Below are 22,561 nucleotides of genomic sequence, written 5' to 3' on the forward strand. Positions count from 1 at the left end.
AACACTCACTGTCTGTCTCCCTCACCTAGTGTCTCTGTCTGTCTCTCTCACAGACACACCCTGTCTTTCTTATTCACAGTTACTCCCTCTCTGTCACTCTCACACTACTCCCTGTCTGACTATCTCTTTCTCACACACACCCTGTCTTTCTCCTTCAAACTCACTTCCTGGCTGTCTATTTCTCACACACTCCCCGACTGTCTCGCTCACCTACACTCCCTGTCTGTCTCTCTCACACACACACCTTGTCTTTCTCCCTCACACTGCATCCCTGTCTGTCTGTCTCTCTCACACACATTCCCAAACGGTCTCTCTCACAAACTCTCTGTCTGTCTCTTTCGCACACGCTCCCTGTCTGTCTCTCTCTCACCCACTCCCTGCCCGATTCTCTCTCACACACACCCTGTATTTCTCTCTCGAACCGACAACGGGTCTGTCTCTATCTCATGCGCTCATCACAACATTGAATGAATTTAAAAATTGGAGTAAAGGGATATTTCAGCACATTCTTCAACTGCACTCTGAACTGAGTCTGGGTCACGACATAAAACGCAGTGTTTGTGCAGCAGCTCAGCAGCTGTAGCATGAAGCCCAATTCCCGCAGAAACGCCGGTAGAAATATAGACTGATAACCTAAATACCACATCCGGCTCCATATCGAAAACACCATTAACACTGCCCATAACAGAATGAAATTTGCCGAGATAATTAACAGTAAAATGATGGATTTTCTTCGGCTATCCATCTCTGGGTCTTTGCGTCTCTCCCCACTGCTATGATCCCGGAGTCTCCTGCGTCCTCTACTGCTCACTAAAATGTGTCTGACGGTGACAGCATTGAGCAGTAGAATCACCATAAATGGGACAAACGGTGTTAGAATGTAATGGAGGAACTCGATTGTTCCCCAGATACGAGAATTCCGAGCATGCTCTGCTGCATCACAAAACCATGGGATGTTCCACAGCAAATACCGACCTGTGAACATAAAATACCAGAAGATGTTCTTTAAACAGCTCAGCACAATCACTGTTCCCAGAACCACAGCCGCCGTTTTCTCGCTGCAATATTTCCTTTTCAGCTTCTGGCAACAAATCGCCACAAATCGATCAAAGGTGAAAGTGACGGTGAACCAGACAGAACAGTCTGTGGCTGCGTAAAGCAGGATGGCGTGAATATTACACACGGGGATGGAATACAGGAACTGAAACTGTTCCGGATAAACAATGGGAATGTGTCTCAATATCACATCCAGGAAAATGACCAGTAGATCCGCCGCTGCCAAGGCTACCAGGTAGCGAGTGACACATTTGGAGAGCCCGCATTTTCCCCGAGATAAGATCCCAATCGTCAGCAAGTTAACTGTAAGGTAGGGGAATAAATAGAGAAATTATACATCAGTCTAGGAGCAAAGTTACCAGTTTGCTTGAGGCCTTATTGAGATTTAAAGTATGTTCCTGTATCCAGTGATGTACTGAAATGATCGAAGCTGAAAGAACAAGAGAAGTGTTGTAATAGGGTGGAAGGCAGGAGAGATTAAATGAAAATTACACACGGGGATGTAATACAGGAACTGAAACTGTTCCGGATGAGACTGAAATGTTAAAATCAATGTTAATCATAATCCTTCCCCTCCCTCACGTCCCTGTCTGGTTTAAAATCTGATCCATTTCTATTCTCTCCCAGTTCTGATGAAGGGTCATTGACCTGAAACATTAACTGTGTTTCTCTCTCCACAGGTGCTGCCAGACCTGATGAATATATCCAGCATTTTCGGTTTTTATTTCAGATTTGCAACGTCTGTTGCACATCGCTCTTGAGCAGGAAATTAAATGTTGGACTGCCTGAGAGATTCCCTCAACTGTGGCGGGCAGCACGGAATTCAATTATTTCAAAGCAATAATTGGGAATGTGTCGACTGAAAAATCAATGAAACAAATAATCTCGATCGTCACGAAGATAAAGCTAAACAAGGGAATTTGTCAGGATATTTTACTCCAGGTTGGGAGTGAAAACAGCAGTTTCAAGGAGTTTAGGATGACAATTGCAAATTTGTTGTTGTATTCAGTATGCAGTGAATTATCTTCCCAGTGACAGGAATTGCTGCTGGAGACAGGGAGCTGAATTTAGTGGAGCCAGTGGGGTTCCTGACGGCGGGCAGAAAATATGAGCGTACCCTGTCATAGAAATTCAGAGCCTACACTCCGTGTGGCTCTTCAGCAATTAACTGCCTGGTATCGTGGTCCACATCCCTTAAAGGATGGGAATCCCATCTGCCAAAGCTGCTGAACAATCATGGCCAGCTGCTCACTAGTATCGGCAACGCCACTGAGAGCAGTGGAACTGCCAGTATTACACCCTTGACCCATAGTGCCCGAGACACATAGGTAAGTCTGGCGATGACACCATGCACAGTCAGCTGACCGGAGCCAGTGCCGGTAACACAACAGGTCTGGGACCAGGCCCATTGTTAGAGTCCCGGACCCGACGTAAATCAAGTGTTGCAGCAGGGGATAGCCAGGGAGCAGGGACTACTGTTGCTATTACACCAGACCTGGGACAGGAGCAGCCTTGGAGTCCCATACCCCAGGTGAGTTGGCTGGTATTGCCAGTGCCAGTGTGGTAACCCTTGGAAAATGGGTGATGGTACTCGCTTAGCTTGGGCGTGTTTCAGGGAGAATCATCTTTGCTGCCAGGGCCCATCCATGGGCCTCAGGTTACCGAGGGAGCAGGCTATAGTTCACAATGTTGCAATTTTCAGAACTCATGAAGTGTGGAAGTCTAGTGATGAGCGAGCAAGATAGTAATAGAATTCATGAGGGCACAAACAGGGTGATGGACTGGGCAGAAACAATAACCACAAATTGTATTTCTACAGCACTACTGCGAGGTGATGCATTTTGGAAGATCCAATTCGAGAGTGAACTACACAGTAAATGGAAAAGTCCTGGGGAAAATTGATGTCCAGAAAGATTTGGGTGTTCAGGTCCACTGTTCCCTGAAGGTGGCAACGCAGGTAAATAGAGTGGTCAAGAAGGCATACGGCATGCTTTCCTTCATCGGACGGGGCATTGAGTACAAGAGTTGGCAGGTCATGTTACAGTTGTATAGGACTTTGGTTCGGCCACATTTGGAATACTGCGTACAGTTCTGGTCGCCACATTATCAAAAGGATGTGGATGCTTTGGAGAGGGTGCAGGGGAGGTTCACCTGGATGTTGCCTGGTATGGAGGGCGCTAGCTATGAAGAGAGGTTGAGTAGATTAGGATTATTTTCATTAGAAAGACGGAGGTGGAGGGGGGACCTGATTGAGGTGTACAAAATCATGAGAGGTGTAGACAGGGTGGACAGCAAGAGGCTTTTTCCCAGAGTGGGGGTTTCAATTACTAGAGGACACGAGTTCAAAGTGAAAGGGGAAATGTTTAGGGGGGATATGCGTGGAAAGTTCTTTACGCAGAGGGTGGTGGGCACCTGGAATGCGTTGCCAGCGGAGGTGGTAGACACGGGCACGATGGAGTCTTTTAAGATGTATCTAGACAGATACATGAATGGGCAGGAAGAAAAGAGATACAGAACCTTAGAAAATAGGCGACATGTTTAGAGAGAGGATCTGGATCGGCGCAGACTTGGAGGGCCGAAGGGCCTGTTCCTGTGCTGTAATTATCTTTGTTCTTTGTTTTTTTTAGCACCTTTAATGTCGTCAAAAGTCCCAAGATGTTTCATAGGCGCATTATATAACAAAATAAGATACCGAGTTACATAAGGAGATTGTAGATAAGATGACCAAAAGCTGGATCAAAGAAATATGCTTCAAGGAGTGTTTTAAAGACATAAAGTTAGCTGGAGAGGCGCGGAGATGGTATTACAGAGCTTAGGGCCCATACAACTGAAGGTACTACCACCAGTGGTGACGAGATTAAAATCAGGGATGCACAAGAGGCCAATATAGGATTAACATAGGTATGTTAGTGTGTTGTGGGACAGGAGGCTATTTCCGTGATATGGGGCTGGACATGTGTAGCAGGCGTGGCTCTTAGCAGCGGGCCAGACAGGCGGGGTTAACAGAACCTCGGCCTTTTCGTGCCACCCACCCCCACCTCGCCCCAAAGCGATCGTGCGGTTTTTTTGTCTAAATGTCTTTTGCTGGGATCCAAGTCCCTTTCAAGAAGAGGATCCCACCTCCAACAGCTGCTGGCCAATCAGAGAACTGGCAGCTCATCAGTATTGGCACTAGCACCAGGAGAGGTGGTCACTTTCAGTACTGCAGACGTCTTGGTGGTAACGAATACTTGAATGAGGGTTTTAAGCAGAGGAGCTGCGAGAGAAACAAAGTCAGGCGATGTAACTGAGGTGGGGATAGGCCATTTTAGTGAAAGTGCATATACGTGGTCGGAAGATCATCTTGGGGTCAAATATGACACCAAGTTTGTAAACAGTCTGCTTTAGTCTCACACAGTAGTCAGGGAGAGGGATAAAGTCGGTAGCTGTTAATGGTGTGTGCAATGGGGACTGAAAACAATGGCTTCAATCTTCTAAAATTTTAATTCGCACAGAAAATACATAAGGTAAAACAGAAAGTGCTGGAAATACTCAGCAGTTCTGGCAGCATCTGTGGTGACTTAAACAGAGTTATTGTTTCAGATATGTGACCTATCATCAGTACTATTTCCGACATTTTCTGTTGTTTTATTCTTTGTCCTCTGTGGAGCAGTGAAGGATAAAGGGAGATTAAATATAGAAATTCAAAATCACGAAGAGTCTTGATTGTGTAATTAAGGTGAAGAGGTTTCCAGTGTCAGAAAGTGCAATATTAAGACACAGTTTGATGTTAATTGGCAAAGAAACTGAGGGGAAATGAGGAAAATGTTCTTACGCTGAGTTATTGGGTTTGGAATTCATTGTCAGGCTATATGGTGGAAACAGATTCAAACATATCTTGCAAAAGTGAATTTGGCAAAAACTTGAAAAGGATAAAAATGCAGGAGTCTGGGGAAAGAGCAGGGGAGCAGAATTGATTAGATAATATTTCCAAGCGACAACACTGACACAATGGGCCGAATAGCCTCCTTCTATGCTGCATTGTCTCTGATCCTATGAGCCAGACCGAAACTGAAAAGGTGAGAGTGTGAGACAGGGTGAAAGAGAAAATGGAAAACAATGAAAAAGGTGAGAAACAGGAAAAATCAGATTTGTCCTTCTTTTCAGGCCTAGGGTTTGTGATTCATGATCTGCCCGTGCCTGTTCCTGGTGACACACAAAACTTCCTGCTGCCTCCTCATTGCCATGAATTATACATGCCGCCCAGGGTGACCCGCACTGTAAGCTGGGTGACTGTAAGCTTAACAGGATCCTAACTGTGTGTGAAGCTGGCTGGTAGCTTCAAGGGTGATGCAACGTTCTTTCCTTATGACGTCTCTTAACTCCTAGCTCCCCCTCATCTTGCTGTCTGATATGATGTACAAGCTGCAGTTGGCGGTACCTGGATCTCCTGCTTTCCATCAAATCCCCAAAACCTCACCCCAATCCTCCCCTTCTGATGATATACTTCCCAATAATAACCTAAAACTGCCAGCTTCCCAGTCACAGCAGCTCTCAGGGACAGAGAGAGAGAGGGAAAGAGAGAGCAGCAGTACAGCACTGATGGTGAATATCCATTAGCAGGTCCGGGACTCACAACCACCTGCTAAAATATTTACACTGCGTGTACCATCGAGGCTGGAATAGAGTCGGGACCTGCACGTGGTGATTGCATGTGCCAGCTCACTTAAGATGAGAAATTTAATGGGGCAACAGACAGGAAAATGCTGATAGACATGTCCACTGAGATACTTTGTCCATTGACAGTCCTGTCAGACAGTCTGTTGTCACTGTCTAGGAACTTAGAGGAGTCCGACTCCAACAGGGCACAGGACATTGCACAGAGCTTGAAGCCCATTCTTTCCCTAGTGGAAGTTGTCACTAAGTCCATGACAGCACTAGCGGGCCCAGCCTTGATACAGCGTCTGGTGATTATTGTCGCAGTTTCCACTGCAGCACAGGTGGCAGACACTCAACGTCTCGGTGTTGCAGTGGAATGTCAGACCGAGGTCATAAGATCCATGCTTGCTGCCATGCAGGATCTTACTGCTTCCATTATGGCAGTGGATCTCAGTTGTCAAAGGGGTTTTAAGGCTCTCACCGCAGTCCAGCACTCAGAGATCCAGAGGATTAATCGGATTTCTGAGGTATCGCTCCGTGCGACAGGCAGTGGCTCCGTGGAGCACGAACCTGCTGTCCACTCTTAGGCTGGCAGAATTTGTCTTCCTTCACTGATACTCCACCAGTGTTTTTGCTGATACCCATAAACCAGCTCAGGCTGCTGCTGACCATGGGGAACTAATGTCGTCCGAATGCGAGACGTCAAGACCCAGAGCTGCTCGAGGGAGTCATGCAAGACCATCTACAACCTCCCTCAGTGAAAGTCAGCAGCCTTACACCAACCATTCTGCAGCCACTGGGGTAGCACCGTGCAGGAGCACTAGGCAATTTGAGGGAACCCTTAATACAGGCACTATGGAATACACAAGTGTGAATTCAACGTGTCGTTGAATAAAAGTGTTCATGAAAAGATATTTGTTGTGTCTGTTTTACAGAGAGATGCAGGGATTATGGAGTAGTTATCAAGGAAGACTTTAATTATCCGAATGTAGACTGGAGGAGCAGTAGTGTAGAGGTCAGAAAGGGGAAGGAGTTCCTCGAGTATGTTCTGGAAAGCTTTCTAAAGCATCTGCCAAGTTTTTGCCCACTCACTCTACCTAACTATATCCCCTTGCAAATTCCTTATGTCTGCATCACAAGATGCCCTCCCACCTGTTTTTGTATCATCAGCAAATTTGGATGTATTACACTCTGACCCCTCCTCCAAGTCATTAATACAAATAGTGAATAATTGAGACCTTAGGACTGATCCTTGCTGCCCTCCACTACTTACGTCTTTCCAACTTGAAAAAGACCCATTAATCCCCACTCTCTGTCTACTGTGCGTTAACAAATCCTCAGTTCATGCTAATATATGACGCCCAATACCGTGAGTTCCTCTCTTGTGCAATAATCTTTTCTGTGGCACATTATCGGATGCCTTCTGCAAATCCAAATACACTACATCTCCTGGTTCCCTTTATAAATTCTGCTTGTTATATCCTCAAACCACTCTAACAAAAGTGTCAAACATGATTTCCCTTTCTCAAACCATGTTGACTCTGTTTGATTGCTTTAAGCTTTTCTAAATGTCTGCAATTTCTTCCTTAATAATGAACTCTAGCATTTTCCCAATGACCGATGTTAGGCTGACTGGCCTATAGTTTCCTGCTTTTTGTCTCCCTCCCTTCTTGAACAGGCGCGTCACATTAGCGGTTTTCCAATCCACTGGGACCCTCCTGGAATCCAGTGAGTTCTGGAATATTTCGACCACTGCCTCCTCTTTCATTGCAGTTCCTTCCTTTAAAACCCTTGGATGAAGCACATCAGGTCCTGGCGACTTGTTTGCCTTTAGTCCAATTAGTTAGTTAAATACTTTGCCGTCGTGAAAGAGACTGTTATAATATCTTTACTCCCATTAGCTGTTTGCTTATCTGATATCTGTGGGGTGTTTGTAGTGTCCCCCATCGTCAATTCCAATGCAAAATATTGGTTTAAATATTCTGCCATTTCCCTGTTCCCCATTATCAATTCACCAGTCACATCCTCCAAGGGTCCCACGCTCACTTTAGCGACTCCCTTTCTTCTTATATAGAAGCTCTTGTTGTTTGTTTTTTTATATTTATTGCCAATTTGCTTTCATAATCAATTTTCTCCGTCTTAATTAGCTTTTTAGGCATCCGCTGCTGGTTCTTTAAAAGATTCCCAATCCTCTTGCGTACCACTAGTTGTTGCCACTTTGTATGCCTTAGTTTTTGATGGGATACTCTCCTTGACCGCCTTTGTTAACCACGGGTGGTTCATCCTTCTCATCGAGTCTTCTTTTTGACCTTGATTATTTTTTGCTGAGCGTTATGACATATCTGGTAAAATGTCTGCCACTTCTCATCCACTTATCTTTCCCTTAGTCTATTTTCCCAGCCTGTTTTAGACAAATCTTTCTTCATACCTCTGTAATTGCTCTTGTTTAAGTTGGGGACACTGGTCTGAAACCCAAATTGCTCGTCCTCAAACTGCATTAGAATTTCTACCATGTTGTGACTGCTACCCCCTGGAGGACGATAATTATGATATTTCTTATTAATCCTACCACATTGCATATTACTAGATCTAAAATAGCCTGTTTCCGAGTAGGTTTTGCAACAGCCATTCAGAGACTGTAGAATCGAGATAATATATGACGATTAATTTTTGAAACTAGCTGAAAAAACAGCTTTTGAGAGACACAGAGACAGACAGCATGAGCATGAAAGGAACAGAGATCACTGATAATTTAAACTGAAGGAAGGTGAATTTTAGACTGATCACTTTTTCACCCCTCAATATTCGAAAGCAAAATTAATTCATCAAAGTATTTGCAATTTGTTAATCTGTAGATGTCCTCGCTGGATGAAGGAGGAGTTGAAGTTTTGGATGTTGGTCATTTTTCTTTCCTCATTGGAACCTGGAATACTGCAAGTGGACTTTAATCAGAGAATTAATAATCGGGAAGTGCAAATCACAAAGAAAGCTGTTTTCTAATGCTGTTTATATGTTAGTAGTGTTTAAGAGTTTAGTTTTTCTGATAAACAGTTAATTTGTTGGTCTAAAGATATCTGGTTTGATTTGCCTCATTCGGAGTTTGCCAGATAGTTCAATTCGGCTTTAGATGTCTTTAATTTAGAAAGTTTAAAGTGATATGTTAGGTGATCTGCAGAACGCCGGGAATGATTTAACAGTGTATTGCTCACGCAATGAGAACAGTCTAATTTGATTGGATATATATATACTTGAGCGGTCAGTCGTAACAAGATAAGCCCAGGAACTGCAGTCAGTCAGTTTAACATTGGTAGAGGGGAAATTTATTGAAACAATAATTTGTGAAAAAATGAATAGTCGCATGGACAAATGAGAGATACCTAAGGAAAGACAGTATGGAATTCTTTAGGGAAAACCATTTTAAGTAACTTGCAAGAGTTTTTTTTTAGGAGGAAAGAGAGTGGGTTTATGAAGGCAATGCAGTTGATGTGGTGTACCTGGACTTCCAAAAGGCATTTGATACAGTGCCACACAACAGACATGTGAACAAAGATATAGCTCATGGAATAAAAGGGATTGGAAAACTGACAGGAAACAAAAAGTATTGGTTAATGGATCTTTTGCGGCCTATGGTAAGGTTTTTCTTGGAGTTCCCTAGGGGTTACTGTTGGGACTGAGTACGGCATGAAGGAGCCCGAGCAAAACTGGAGTCAATGGGAATCAAGGGGAAAACTCTGCAACGGTTTGTGTCGGTCCGAGCACAAAGAAAGATGTTTGTGGTTGTTGCAGTTCAATCATCTCAGCTCCAGGACATCGCTGCAGGAGTTCCTCAGGGTAGTACCCTGGGCTCAACCATCCTCTGCTGCTTCATCAGTCCGTGTAGAAATGCAACAAGACCTGTACAATATGCAGGTTTGTTTGATAACTGTCCAGTAATATTCGCACCACAAAAGTACCAGGCAATGAGCAACTCCAGCAAGAGAGAATCTAACCATGTCCCCTTGACATTCAAAGGCATTACTATCGCTGAATCCCCCACTATCAAGATCCTGGGGGTTACCCTTAACCAGAAACTGAACTGGAGTAGCCATTAAATACTTTGGCTACACGAGCAAGTCAGACGCAAGGAATACTGTGGCGAGTAACTCACCTCCTGACTCCCCAAATCGTGTCCACCATCAGCAAGGCACAAGTCAGGAGTCAGTGGTCTGGTCTCTGCTTTCTGACCTGTGACAGGTGAGAATGGTCTTCTATACAGGATCTGATGGATGGAATGGCCTGGTATCTGCTGTCTGAACTGAAACAGGTGAGAATGCGTTTTCTGTCCCCGGATTGAATGGATGGAATGACCTGGACTCTGCTGCCTGGTCTGTGTCAGGGGAGAATGATTTATGCGTTGGTTTTAATTTTCCAAAATTACTTATATTCGGGGAAGGTTCCTTTAGATTGGAAAATAGTGAATGTAGCTCCTTTATTCAAAAAGGGATGGAGGCAGAAAGCAGGAACCTAAAGGCCAGGTAGCTTAACATCTTCCTTAGGGAAAATGTCAGAAGGTATTATTAAATAAGTAAGCGAAGGGTATTTAGGAAAATTCAAGCTTATCAGGCAGACTCAACATGGTTTTGTGAAAGCTGAGTGTTACATGTGCTGTGGATAAAGTGGAACCTGTGATGTATTGTCCTCAGCTTTCCAGAACGCATTTGAAAAGGTGCCACATCAAATGCTACTGCATGGGGGGAAAAGGTCATGTTGCAGGGGGTAACATATTGCCATGGATAGAATTTTGGGTAGCTAACAGTTAAAAGAGAGTAGGCATAAATAGGTCATTTTCTGGTTGGAAAGATATAACGAGTGGTGTGCCATGGGGGTCTGTGCTGGGGCATCAACTTTTTACGATTTATATAAATTACTCAGATGAAGGGGCCAAAGGTATGGTTGTTAAATTTGCAGATGACACAAAGATAGGGAGTAAAGTACATTGTGGAAAAGACACAAGGTGGCTGCAAAGAGACATAGATAGGTTAATGAGTGGGCACAGAACTGGCAAATGGAGTATAATATGGGAAAGTGCAAAAATGTCCACTTTGGTAGGAAGAATGTCAAAGAACCATATTATCTAAATGCTGAAAGATTGCAGAGAACAAAGAACAAAGAACAAAGATAATTACAGCACAGGAACAGGCCCTTCGGCCCTCCAAGCCTGCGCCGATCCAGATCCTCTCTCTAAACATGTCGCCTATTTTCCAAGCTTCTGAATCTCTTTTCTTCCTGCCCATTCATGTATCTGTCTAGATACATCTTAAAAGACTCCATCGTGCCCGCATCTACCACCTCCGCTGGCAATGCGTTCCAGGTGCCCACCACCCTCTGCGTAAAGAACTTTCCACGCATATCCCCCCTAAACTTTTCCCCTTTCACTTTGAACTCGTGTCCTCTAGTAATTGAAACCCCCACTCTGGGAAAAAGCTTCTTGCTATCCACCCTGTCTATACCTCTCATGATTTTGTACACCTCAATCAGGTCCCCCCTCAACCTCCGTCTTTCTAATGAAAATAATCCTAATCTACTCAACCTCTCTTCATAGCTAGCGCCCTCCAAACCAGGCAACATCCTGGTGAACCTCCTCTGCACCCTCTCCAAAGCATCCACATCCTTTTGATAATGTGGCGACCAGAACTGTACGCAGTATTCCAAATGTGGCCGAACCAAAGTCCTATACAACTGTAACATGACCTGCCAACTCTTGTACTCAATGCCCCGTCCGATGAAGGAAAGCATGCCGTATGCCTTCTTGACCACTCTATTTACCTGCGTTGCCACCTTCAGGGAACAGTGGACCTGAACACCCAAATCTCTCTGGACATCAATTTTCCCCAGGACTTTTCCATTTACTGTATAGTTCACTCTTGAATTGGATCTTCCAAAATGCATCACCTCGCATTTGCCCTGATTGAACTCCATCTGCCATTTCTCTGCCCAACTCTCCAATCTATCTATATTCTGCTGTATTCTCTGACAGTCCCCTTCACTATCTGCTACTCCACCAATCTTAGTGTCGTCTGCAAATTTGCTAATCAGTCCACCTATACTTTCCTCCAAATCATTAATGTATATCACAAACAACAGTGGTCCCAGCACGGATCCCTGTGGAACACCACTGGTCACACGTCTCCATTTTGAGAAACTCCATTCTACTGCTACTCTCTGTCTCCTGTTGCCCAGCCAGTTCTTTATCCATCAAGCTAGTACACCTTGGACCCCAAGCGCCTTCACTTTCTCCATCAGCCTGCCATGGGGAACCTTATCAAACGCCTTACTGAAGTCCATGTATATGACATCTACAGCCCTTCCCTCATCAATCAACTTTGTCACTTCCTCAAAGAATTCTATTAAGTTGGTAAGACATGACCTTCCCTGCACAAAACCATGTTGCCTATCACTGATGAGCCCATTTTCTTCCAAATGGGAATAGATCCTGTCCCTCAGTATCTTCTCCAGCAGCTTCCCTGCCACTGACGTCAGGCTCACCGGTCTATAATTACCTGGATTATCCCTGCTATCCTTCTTAAACAAGGGGACAACATTAGCAATTCTCCAGTCCTCCGGGACCTCACCCGTGTTTAAGGATGCTGCAAAGATATCTGTTAAGGCCCCAGCTATTTCCTCTCTCGCTTCCCTCAGTAACCTGGGATCGATCCCATCCGGACCTGGGGACTTGTCCACCTTAATGCCCTTTAGAATACCCAACAATTCCTCCCTCCTTATGCCGACTTGACCTAGAGTAATCAAGCATCTGTTCCTAACCTCAACATCCGTCATGTCCCTCTCCTCGGTGAATACCGATGCAAAGTACTCGTTTAGAATCTCACCCATTTTCTCTGAGTCCAAGCATAACATTCCTCCTTTGTCCTTTAGTGGGCCAATCCTTTCTCTAGATACCCTCTTTCTCCTTATATATGAATAAAAGGCTTTGGGATTTTCCTTAACCCTGTTTGCTAAAGATATTTCATGACCCCTTTTAGCCCTCTTAATTCCTCGTTTCAGATTGGTCCTACATTCCCCATATTCTTTCAAAGCTTCGTCTTTCATCAGCCGCCTAGACCTTATGTATGCTTCCTTTTTCCTCTTAGCTAGTCTCACAATTTCACCTGTCATCCATGGTTCCCTAATCTTGCCATTTCTATCCCTCATTTTCACCGGAACATGTCTCTCCTGCACGCTAATCAACCTCTCTTTAAAAGCCTCCCACATATCACATGTGGATTTACCTTCAAACAGCTGCTCCCAATCTACATTCACCAGCTCCTGCCGAATTTTGGTATAGTTGGCCTTCCCCCAATTTAGCACTCTTCCTTTAGGACCACTCTCGTCTTTGTCCATGAGTATTTTAAAGCTTACGGAATTGTGATCACTATTCCCAAAGTAGTCCCCTTCTGAAACTTCAACAACCTGGCCGGGCTCATTCCCCAACACCAGGTCCAGTATGGCCCCTTCCCGAGTTGGACTATTTACATACTGCTCTAGAAAACCCTCCTGGATGCTCCTTACAAATTCTGCTCCATCTGGATCTCTAACACTAAGCGAATCCCAGTCAATGTTGGGAAAATTAAAATCTCCTATCACCACCACCCTGTTGCTCCTACATCTTTCCATAATCTGGTTACATATTTGTACCTCTATCTCACGCTCGCTGTTGGGAGGCCTGTAGTACAGCCCCAACATTGTTACCGCACACTTCCTATTTCTGAGTTCTGTCCGTATTGCCTCACTGCTCGAGTCCTCCGTAGTGCCCTCCTTCAGCACAGCTGTGATATCCTCTTTGACCAGTAATGCAACTCCTCCACCCCTTTTACCTCCCTCTCTATCCCGCCTGAAGCATCGATATCCTGGGATATTTAGTTGCCAATCATGCCCTTCCCTCAACCAAGTCTCAGTAATAGCAATAACATCATACTCCCAGGTACTAATCCAAGCCCTAAGTTCATCTGCCTTACCTACTACACTTCTTGCATTAAAACAAATGCACCTCAGACCACCAGTCCCTTTATATTCATCATCTGCTCCCTGCCTGCTCTTCCCCTTAGTCACACTGACTTCATTATCTGGTTCCTTACAGGCTTTTGTTACTACCTCCTTACTGTCAACTGACCTCAATTGGTTCCCATCCCCCTGCCACATTAGTTTAAACCCTCCCCAACAGCGTTAGCAAAAGCACCTCCAAGGACATTGGTTCCAGTCCGGCCCAGGTGTAGACCGTCCAATTTGTAATAGTCCCACCTCCCCCAGAACCGGTCCCAATGTCCCAAAAATCTGAACCCCTCCTTCCTGCACCATCTCTCAAGCCACGCATTCATCCTGACTATTCTTTCATTTTTACTCTGACTATCACGTGGCACTGGTAGTAACCCTGAGATTACTACCTCTGAGGTCCTACTTTTTAACTTGGCTCCTAACTCCCTAAACTCTGCTTGTAGGACCTCATCCCGTTTTTTACCTATATCATTAGTGCCTATGTGCACAATGACAACTGGCTGTTCACCCTCCCCCTTTAGAATGTTCTGCAGCCGATCAGAGACATCCCTGACCCGTGCACCTGGGAGGCAACATACCATTCGGGAGCCTCGTTTTCGACCACAGAACCGCCTATCTACTCCCCTTACAATCGAATCCCCTACGACTATAGCCCTTCCACTCTTTTTCCCGCCCTTCTGAACAGCAGAGCCAGCCACGGTGCCATGGACCTGGCTACTGCTGCCTTCCCCTGGTGAGCCATCTCCCTCAACAGTATCCAAAACGGTATACTTGTTTTGGAGGGAGATGACCGCAGGGGACTCCTGCGCTGCCTTCCTGCTCTTTCTCTGCCTTTTGGTCACCCATTCCCTTTCTCCCTCAGCAATCCTAATCTGCAGTGTGACCAATTCACTAAACGTGCTATCCACGACCTCCTCAGCATCGCGCATGCTCCAAAGTGAGTCCATCCGCAGCTCGAGAGCCGTCATGCGGTCTAATAAGAGCTGCAGTTGGACACACTTCCTGCACGTGAAGGAGTCAGGGACATCAGCCATGTCCCTGAGCTCCCACATTGAGCAAGAGGAGCATGACACGGGTCTGAGATCTCCTGCCATTTTTAATCTTAAGCTTAACTTAGTTAAATGAAAAAGGAACGAAAAGTTTTTACCAATCACAATAAAACCAGAGAAATAGAAAAAGCCTTACCTTATAAACACCCCACCGAGTCCTTTTTTTTTTGGTTAGAGGAGGAGGGCGGGTGGGAGACACGACAAGTGTGGTGTCTCGGGTTCAGAAACCGCCCAAATATATAGTGTTTTACTTACCCAGCAGCCCCCTGGCCTCCACCGAAAAACAAAAGGAAATTAAATTTACTTTCAAACTGACCTTCCCAGCTGCTCACTCGCTCACACTCTGCTCCCGAAAAAGCTGCTGCAATGAAAGGAAAGTTATTTTAAACCGCCCAAATATATAGTGTTTTACTTACCCAGCAGCCCCCTGGCCTCCGCCGAAAAACAAAAGGAAATTAAATTTACTTTCAAACTGACCTTCCCAGCTGCTCACTCGCTCACACTCTGCTCCCGAAAAAGCTGCTGCAATGAAAATTACCAATAAAGACTGACTTTAAAGTTATGTTTCACTTTGATGTCAAGTTAGAACTTTTGACAAACTTCACGTGCACTGGAAAATGCAGCGCAGGCAGTGGCATCGCGGTAATGTCACTAGACTAGTAACCTAGAGGCCCAGGTTAATGTTCTATCTGTCGACTCTCAGTCATCAGTAAGTGATGGAAGGGGTCGTCAACAGTGCTATCAAGCAGCACTTGCTTAGCAATTATCTGCTCGCTGATGCTCAGTTTAGCTTCCGTCAGGGCCACTCAGCTCCTGAACTCGTTCCAACCTTGTTCCAAACATGGACATAGTTTGGTCAGCTACTGAACAATCAGCAGGGAAGTGACCGCCTACTGGTTGCTCATCTATGTATGACTCGCTGCAACCTATTTGTGACGAATGGGTGTCTTGTCAACAGGTGTATTGCTGACTAATGTTTTGTTTTGTTTTTAACATTTGTATACCTGCCGAATCTAGTAAAGTCATTGGCATTGAAATTGACCTTTGAGTGTTGTCTCCTTATTTCTCACCATTCTTATGTTCGAACCATAGAATAAACCAGTCAAGGGTAGAAGATTACAATTTATAAGTAACAGTTCTTTAAATATGTGAACATGCAGCTGCACATTATCATGACCAGGAATGTCTTCGAGACAACGACCCTTGTGAAAAACTCTGAAACACTATTCCCAGACCTTTGTAAATGAAATTCATAGGATATGGGTGTCGTTGTCGAAGCCAGCATTTGTTGCCAATCCCTGCTTTCACTTGACAATTCAATGCCTTGCTCGGCCATTTCGCAGGACAGTTAAGAGTCAAGCACATTGCTGTGCATCTGGAGTCACATGAAGGCCAGACCAGGTTCGGACAGCAGATTTGCTTAACTAAAGGGCACACACCTTTCACGGCACCCACATACTTCTAGCTATTCAGCTATGGCAGGCAAATCATCGCAAACACAGTGCAACACTATCTCGGCTTACCTTCATCCCCGGAGCCTGATGGAGGAGATGGTTCTCCACATCATGTGACCAGCTGTGATAGAGCATCCAGCATCCGACATTAATGAGAGCATTCAGGATGATGCTATGGTCTCACAACCTCTCCCTCATCCTGCCCTCTGAGATGATGGACAGGTCGCAGATAGTGGGCCCATGGACGTTCAGCATTCCATCCCACCCCAATTCCTCACCCCAACCATCCCCTTCTGATTTTATACTTCCCAATGATAACCCAAAACTGCCAGCTTCCCAGTCACATCAGCTCCAGGAGACCGAGAGAGAGAATCAGCACAGCACTGATGGTGACACCCCATCACTTGGACTGTTGCTCACAGCTACCAATTCAAATGCTGACACTGCGTTTATCTTAGAGGCTGGTCTTGAGTCGGAATCTGCACCTGGTGTGTCACCAAAACACGCGTGGGCTGCAGCCAGGCCAGGTTAAATGATAGCTCGTGTGTCAACTCACAGGAGGGCAAGGTCGCGAACGAGTTATAATACACAGGACTCAGCTGAGAATATTGTTGGAGCATCAGACAGGAGAATGCTGATGGACTTGTGCACTGAGACACTTTATCCATTGACAGGCCTGTCAAACTGTCTGTTGTCACCATCAAGGAATATGGAGGATTCCAATTCCAATGTCGCTGAGGATGTGGCTCATGAAGCCCATTCTTTCTGCTTTGGAATTGGTCACTAACTCGATGACAGCACTCACGAACCCAGCCATGATACAGCGTCTGGTAACCATCGTCTCAGCTTCCACTGCAGCACAGGCGGCAGACACCCAACGTTTCAGTGCGACAGTGGAAGCTCAGACTGAGGTCATGAGATCCATGCTTGCTGCCATGCAGGATCAGACTGCTGCCATCATGGCTGTGGATCTCAGTGCTCAAAGGTTTTTGCAGGCTCTCACAGCAGTCGAGAAATCTGTTACCAAGTAGATTACTAGGTCTGCTGTTGTGTTGCCCCATGTTACTGGCAGTGGCTTCGTGGAGCATAAACCTGCTGTCCTCTCTGAGGATGTCAGTATTTATTCTCCCTTCACTGCTATTCCACCAGTGTTCTTGCTGTTTCCCATCAGCCAGTCCAGGCTGCTGCTTCACATGCCGAGGTGGGGCAGTCTGAATTCGAGCCCTCAAAGCCCAGAGTTGCTCGAGAGCGTCCTGCAAGTCCATCTGCTGTCTACCACAGTGCAAGTCGTCTGTCTTCCACCAGCCATGCTGCAGCCACTAGGTAAGCACTGTGTAGCAGCACTCGGCAAGTCGAGGGAACCCGCAAAACAGGCACTGAGGGAAGACACAAGAGTAAATAGTTCAGTTTTGTTTGTATAATTGAAAATGTTGTTGGATAAATATTTCAATATAAAGGGTTTTGTGGGGGTTTATTATTGCGCGATTATGACCAAGGAGACGCTGTGATGGTGCATCTCAGATGGGTGTAATGGTGGTGAATTGGGGGATACATGGTGGGAAGCGACATAAGGAGGTTGCAGACTGTTAGAGATCGGTTGAGTGAGTGGGTAGAAATGTGGCAGATGAATTATAATGTGTGAAAATGCGAAGTTGTTCACTTTGGCAGGAAGAATAAAAAAAACAGAGTATTTCTTAAAGGGGGAGTGATTGCAGAATTCCGAGGTGCAGAGGGATCCAGGTGTTCTAGTGCATGAGTCACAAAAGGTTAATATGCAGTTTTAGCAATTAATAAAGAAGGCTAATAGAATGCGACCTTTTATTACGGGAGGAAATAAAAGTAAGAATGTTATGCTTCCGTTATGCAGGGCGTTGGTGAGACAACAGTTAGAATACTGCGTACAGTTTTTGTCTCCTTATTTAAGGAAGGATGCATATGCATTGGAGGCTGTTCAGAGGATATTTACTAGATTGATACCTGGAATGAGTGGGTTGTTTGATGTGGAAATGTTGGACAGGTCGGGCATGTTTTCATTGGAACTTAGAAGAGTGAGGAGAGACTTGACTGAAGTATATAAGCTCCTGAACGGTTTTGACAGGGTGAATGTGGAGGGGATGTTTCCTCTTGTGGGTGAGTCCAGAACTAGCATGCACTGATGAAAATTAAGTGCCGCCCATTTAGGACAGAGACGAGGAGAATGTTTTTTCTCTCAGAGGGTCGTGTGACTTTGGAATGTTCTTCCTCAGAAGGTGGTGGGGGTGGGGTAATTGAATATGTTTAAAGCTGAGGAAGATAGATTCTTGTTTGGAAAGGGAACGAAAGATTATCGGGGATAAATGGGAATGTGGAATTTAAGACAGAAAACAAATCAGATACAATAGCATTAAATGGCAGAGCAAGCTATATGGGCTGAATAGCCGACTTCTGCTCCTAATTTGTATGGTTATATGGATGCATGATCCTTTTGGAACCAGAATCTTATCAGGAATTCTCTGATAGACAGTTCGGGTGGAAGGTCTCCAGAAAAAAATCCTCTCTGCCTCCTCTTTCTGAGGTGCCCTCTGAATTCCTGGTGGCAATACTTGTATTCTCATGATGGCAATGATATGAATGGTGCAGCAGAACACCATGAACAAAGAACAAAGAACAAAGAAAATTACATCACAGGAACAGGCCCTTCGGCCCGCCAAGCCTGCGAAGATCCATATCCTCTATCTAAACATGTCGCCTATTTTGTAAGGGTCTGTATCTCTTTGCTTCCTGCCCATTCATGTATCTGTCTAGATACATCTTAAAAGACGTTATCATGCCCGCGTCTACCACCTCCGCTGGCAACGCGTTCCAGGCACCCGCCACCCTCTGCGGAAAGAACTTTCCACGCATATCGCACCTAAACTTTTCCCCTCTCACTTTGAACTCGTCACCCCTAGTAATTGAATCCCCCACTCTGGAAAAAAAGCTTCTTGCTATCCACCCTGTCTATACCTCTCATGATTTTGTACACCTCAATCAGGTCTACCTCAACCTCCGTCTTTCTAATGAAAATAATCCTAATCTTTTCAACCTCTCTTCATAGCTAGCGCCCTCCATACCAGACAACATCCTGGTGAACCTCCTCTGCACCCTCTCCAAAGCATCTACATCCTTTTGGTAATGTGGTGACCAGAATTGCACGCAGTATTCCAAATATGGCCGAACCAAAGTCTTATACAAATGGAACATGACCTGCCAACCCTTCTACTCAATACCCCGTCCGATGAAGGAAAGCATGCCGTATGCCTTTTTGACCACTCTATTGACCTGCGTTGCCACCTTCAGGGAACAATGGACCTGAACACCCAAATATCTCTGTACATCAGTTTTCCCCCGGACTTTTCCATTTACTGTCTCGTTCACTCTTGAATTGGATCTTCCAAAATGCATCACCTCGCATTTGCCCTGATTGAACTCCATCTGCCATTTCTCTGCCCAACTCTCCAATCTATCTATCTTCTGCTGTATTCTCTGACAGTCCCCTTCACTATCTGCTACTCCACCAATCTTAGTGCCGTCTGCAAACTTGCTAATCAGACCACCTACACTTTCCTCCAAATCATTTATGTGTATAATGAACTTGGGCACCTGCTTCAATGTGTACTGGAGGGCTTCCCCTGAACGGTTCAGGCATTGGAAGCCGATGGTCTTCTCCATGATGTTTTTAGTGACTGCTTTGCTCTCGTTATATACTTGATGTCCTTGCATTTTGAGTGATGGGGTGGGGGCAATGGTGGGTGGGAGGAAAATGAACCGTGTATAGAGGGATTTGTCTCCGAGCAGACAATTTCTCCTTTTACAAGGAGAGCTGAAGACGCTGGGAAGGGCTGACTACTTCACAATGAAGGAATTGTGGCTGCTGCCAGGCTAGTGGATATTCACAAACATGATGCACTGGGCATGTTCACACACCAACAGCACATTCATGCACTGAGAGTATGTCAGTTTATGTACCTCTCCCTGTTGACTTGGAGGCTGCACAGAGCCACATACCCCAGCGGGAATGCTGGCATCCTGTTAAAACTACAGGTCTTCTCATCCTGCTTCTCCCAACTGAGTTGAAAAACCATATGGGATGCCTCCATCACCTTCCGGGTACATCGAGGGATGACATATTAGGAGATGTTGAATATGCCGCCTGCTCCTCCCTGGAAAGATCCAGATTCACATAAGTTCAATGAAAATGTGAACGTAATGGCCACTGGCAGCTCTGTCCTCACCCTGGTGTGAGGCTTCAGGTCGTAATGTAGCAGGTGGCACAGCTCTGTAACCACCTCCTGATTGAATCAGAGTCACCTCACACACTGCTCCTGGGTTATGTGTAGGTAGGAAAAGTAATCTCGGGAAACCCGGCTGGGCAGGGCAGAGCACCCCCCCACCCTCCTCCCACTTTTATCAGCCCCTCACTGCAGCCTGTGCTCCATTTGTTTGTCATGTTGCAGACAGAGATACACTGTAACTATAGTCTGTTGAGCTGAGAGTGACGAACACAGGTGGTCAGTGCAGACCAAGTTAGAAAGCTGCCAGAACGCCTGATTGATGCCAAATTCAGACCATGTTCCTGCTGCAGGTCCATGCAGGCTACTCAGGGACTAGCACCCTCTCCATCATGGGTAGCGTGCAGGCCACAACAGAAATGACCACCAGCGTGGATTCCACAGCACCGATACCAGTGACTCTACTGAGGCCAAAATCATGGCCAGAGAGAGATCCACACGGAAGGAAATTCACTTTAAAAAGGGAATGATAAATAATCAAAATACAAGAAGTTGCTGGAATATGGGAAATGTGCAAGGGAATCGGCCTAATCGGAGGGTGGAGGCCATTGAGAGATTTTCACCCAAGAATGAGTATATTCAGATTGTAACATTGCCCGACCTGGAGCCAGGATAGGTTAGTGAGCATGGGGGTGATGGGTGAACTGTACCTGGTGTGATTTAGGCAGCATTGTTCTGGATGAGCTGACATTTAAGGACGCTTTTAATTGTGATGGTGGTCAGAAAACAGAGGAATATTCGACTGGATTTGACAAAGGCAAGTATGAGGTTTTATGCAGCAGATGAGCTGACGGAAAGGTGGAGACGTGCAATGTTATGAAGGTGGCAGTTGGCAGGTTTGCTGATACAGAGGCTATGCGATTCGAACAAAGGGTCATTGAGGTTTTTAACAGTCTGGTTCATTCTCAGACTTTGGTCAGGGCGCGAGATGGAGTGGATGGATCGGGAACAGAATTTGTGATGGAAATCGATGACAATACATGTAGTCTTCCCAAAATGTAAGTGCCAAGAAACCAATACAGTTAAACCAAATATAAAGATCTAACAGCTGGATACTGAGAGTTGCCAGGAACAATTATATCAACAAGCAAGATGGAGTAAATGACAAGAACAGTACTGAAGTTAAGCTTAATTTATAGAATCAATTACTTGTGAAAGGCACTTACCAGGGACACCAACAATAGCAAGGGCGGGATAATAAATCGTTTGCATCGTTAAAAGGACGAAATAGATTCGGCGATCCAATGATAGCCAATAAGAAAACGCAGAAAGAAAGTCAAAGGCCCAGGAGAAACTCCTGACCATTGTTGTAACATTCCAATCTCTTGTTCTCAGATTCGGACCCATTTTTCTAACACTTCAATCTGTTGTTCTCAGATTCTGTTCTGTCCTCTCCCTGTCTCCAGGGCCGCTGATCCCTGTTACTGCCAGGTGTGATGTCTCCGCTGACACTGTGGGATAACACATTGATAAGAGTGCCTTATTAATAGAAAAGGGAAACTCTCCAGTGGAAAAATTAGGGTCCATGGAGACTGATGTTAATTATAGACAGAAAAAGCAGGTTCAGTTAACTCTTTTCAATTCAACACTGTTTGTACAACGATAAAGTAGACTATTTACCCAGTCTGGAGGAGATGTTTGAGCGTTGCTGAGGGAAGGAAATGTGGAAAAAGCAGCAGCATTGGCCAGAATCCTTCGATCCTCCTTGGATATGGGAGTATTGCCAGTGGACTGGAGGGTTGTAAATGAAAAACTGTAGAATAAAAAGGAGGGGGATAAACCCTGTAACTACAGGTCAGTCTGCAGAATGTCAGTGATGGGGGAAATTTCAGAGACCATATTCCAGGAAGACATATTGGCTGGTTGGGAAATCATGGCATAATAAATGCTTGAGTCTTTTGATGGGGTAACAGAGAGGTTTGATGGGGGTTATGTGCTATACATGGACTTCCAAAAAACATTTGATAATGAGCCATATAACAGGCTTGTTGGTGGAGTTAGAACACATTTGTAAAAATTGCAGCAG

At 45.2% G+C, this 22,561-nt stretch overlaps 1 protein-coding gene across 1 annotated transcript; it reads right to left on the bottom strand.

Moving 5' to 3' along the window:
* Positions 1 to 439: 439 nt before the first annotated feature.
* Positions 440 to 21,882, bottom strand: LOC137362346 (probable G-protein coupled receptor 139). The gene is made up of 2 exons (XM_068026756.1): positions 21,702 to 21,882; positions 440 to 1,359 (listed from the first exon to the last, which is right to left on the bottom strand). The coding sequence occupies exons 1-2, from the start codon at positions 21,880 to 21,882 to the stop codon at positions 440 to 442; spliced, it is 1,101 nt and encodes a 366-aa protein (XP_067882857.1).
* Between the last annotated feature and the right edge of the window lie 679 nt (positions 21,883 to 22,561).

Source organism: Heterodontus francisci, unplaced genomic scaffold, assembly GCF_036365525.1.
Source record: "Heterodontus francisci isolate sHetFra1 unplaced genomic scaffold, sHetFra1.hap1 HAP1_SCAFFOLD_236, whole genome shotgun sequence".
Lineage (NCBI taxonomy): Eukaryota > Metazoa > Chordata > Chondrichthyes > Heterodontiformes > Heterodontidae > Heterodontus > Heterodontus francisci.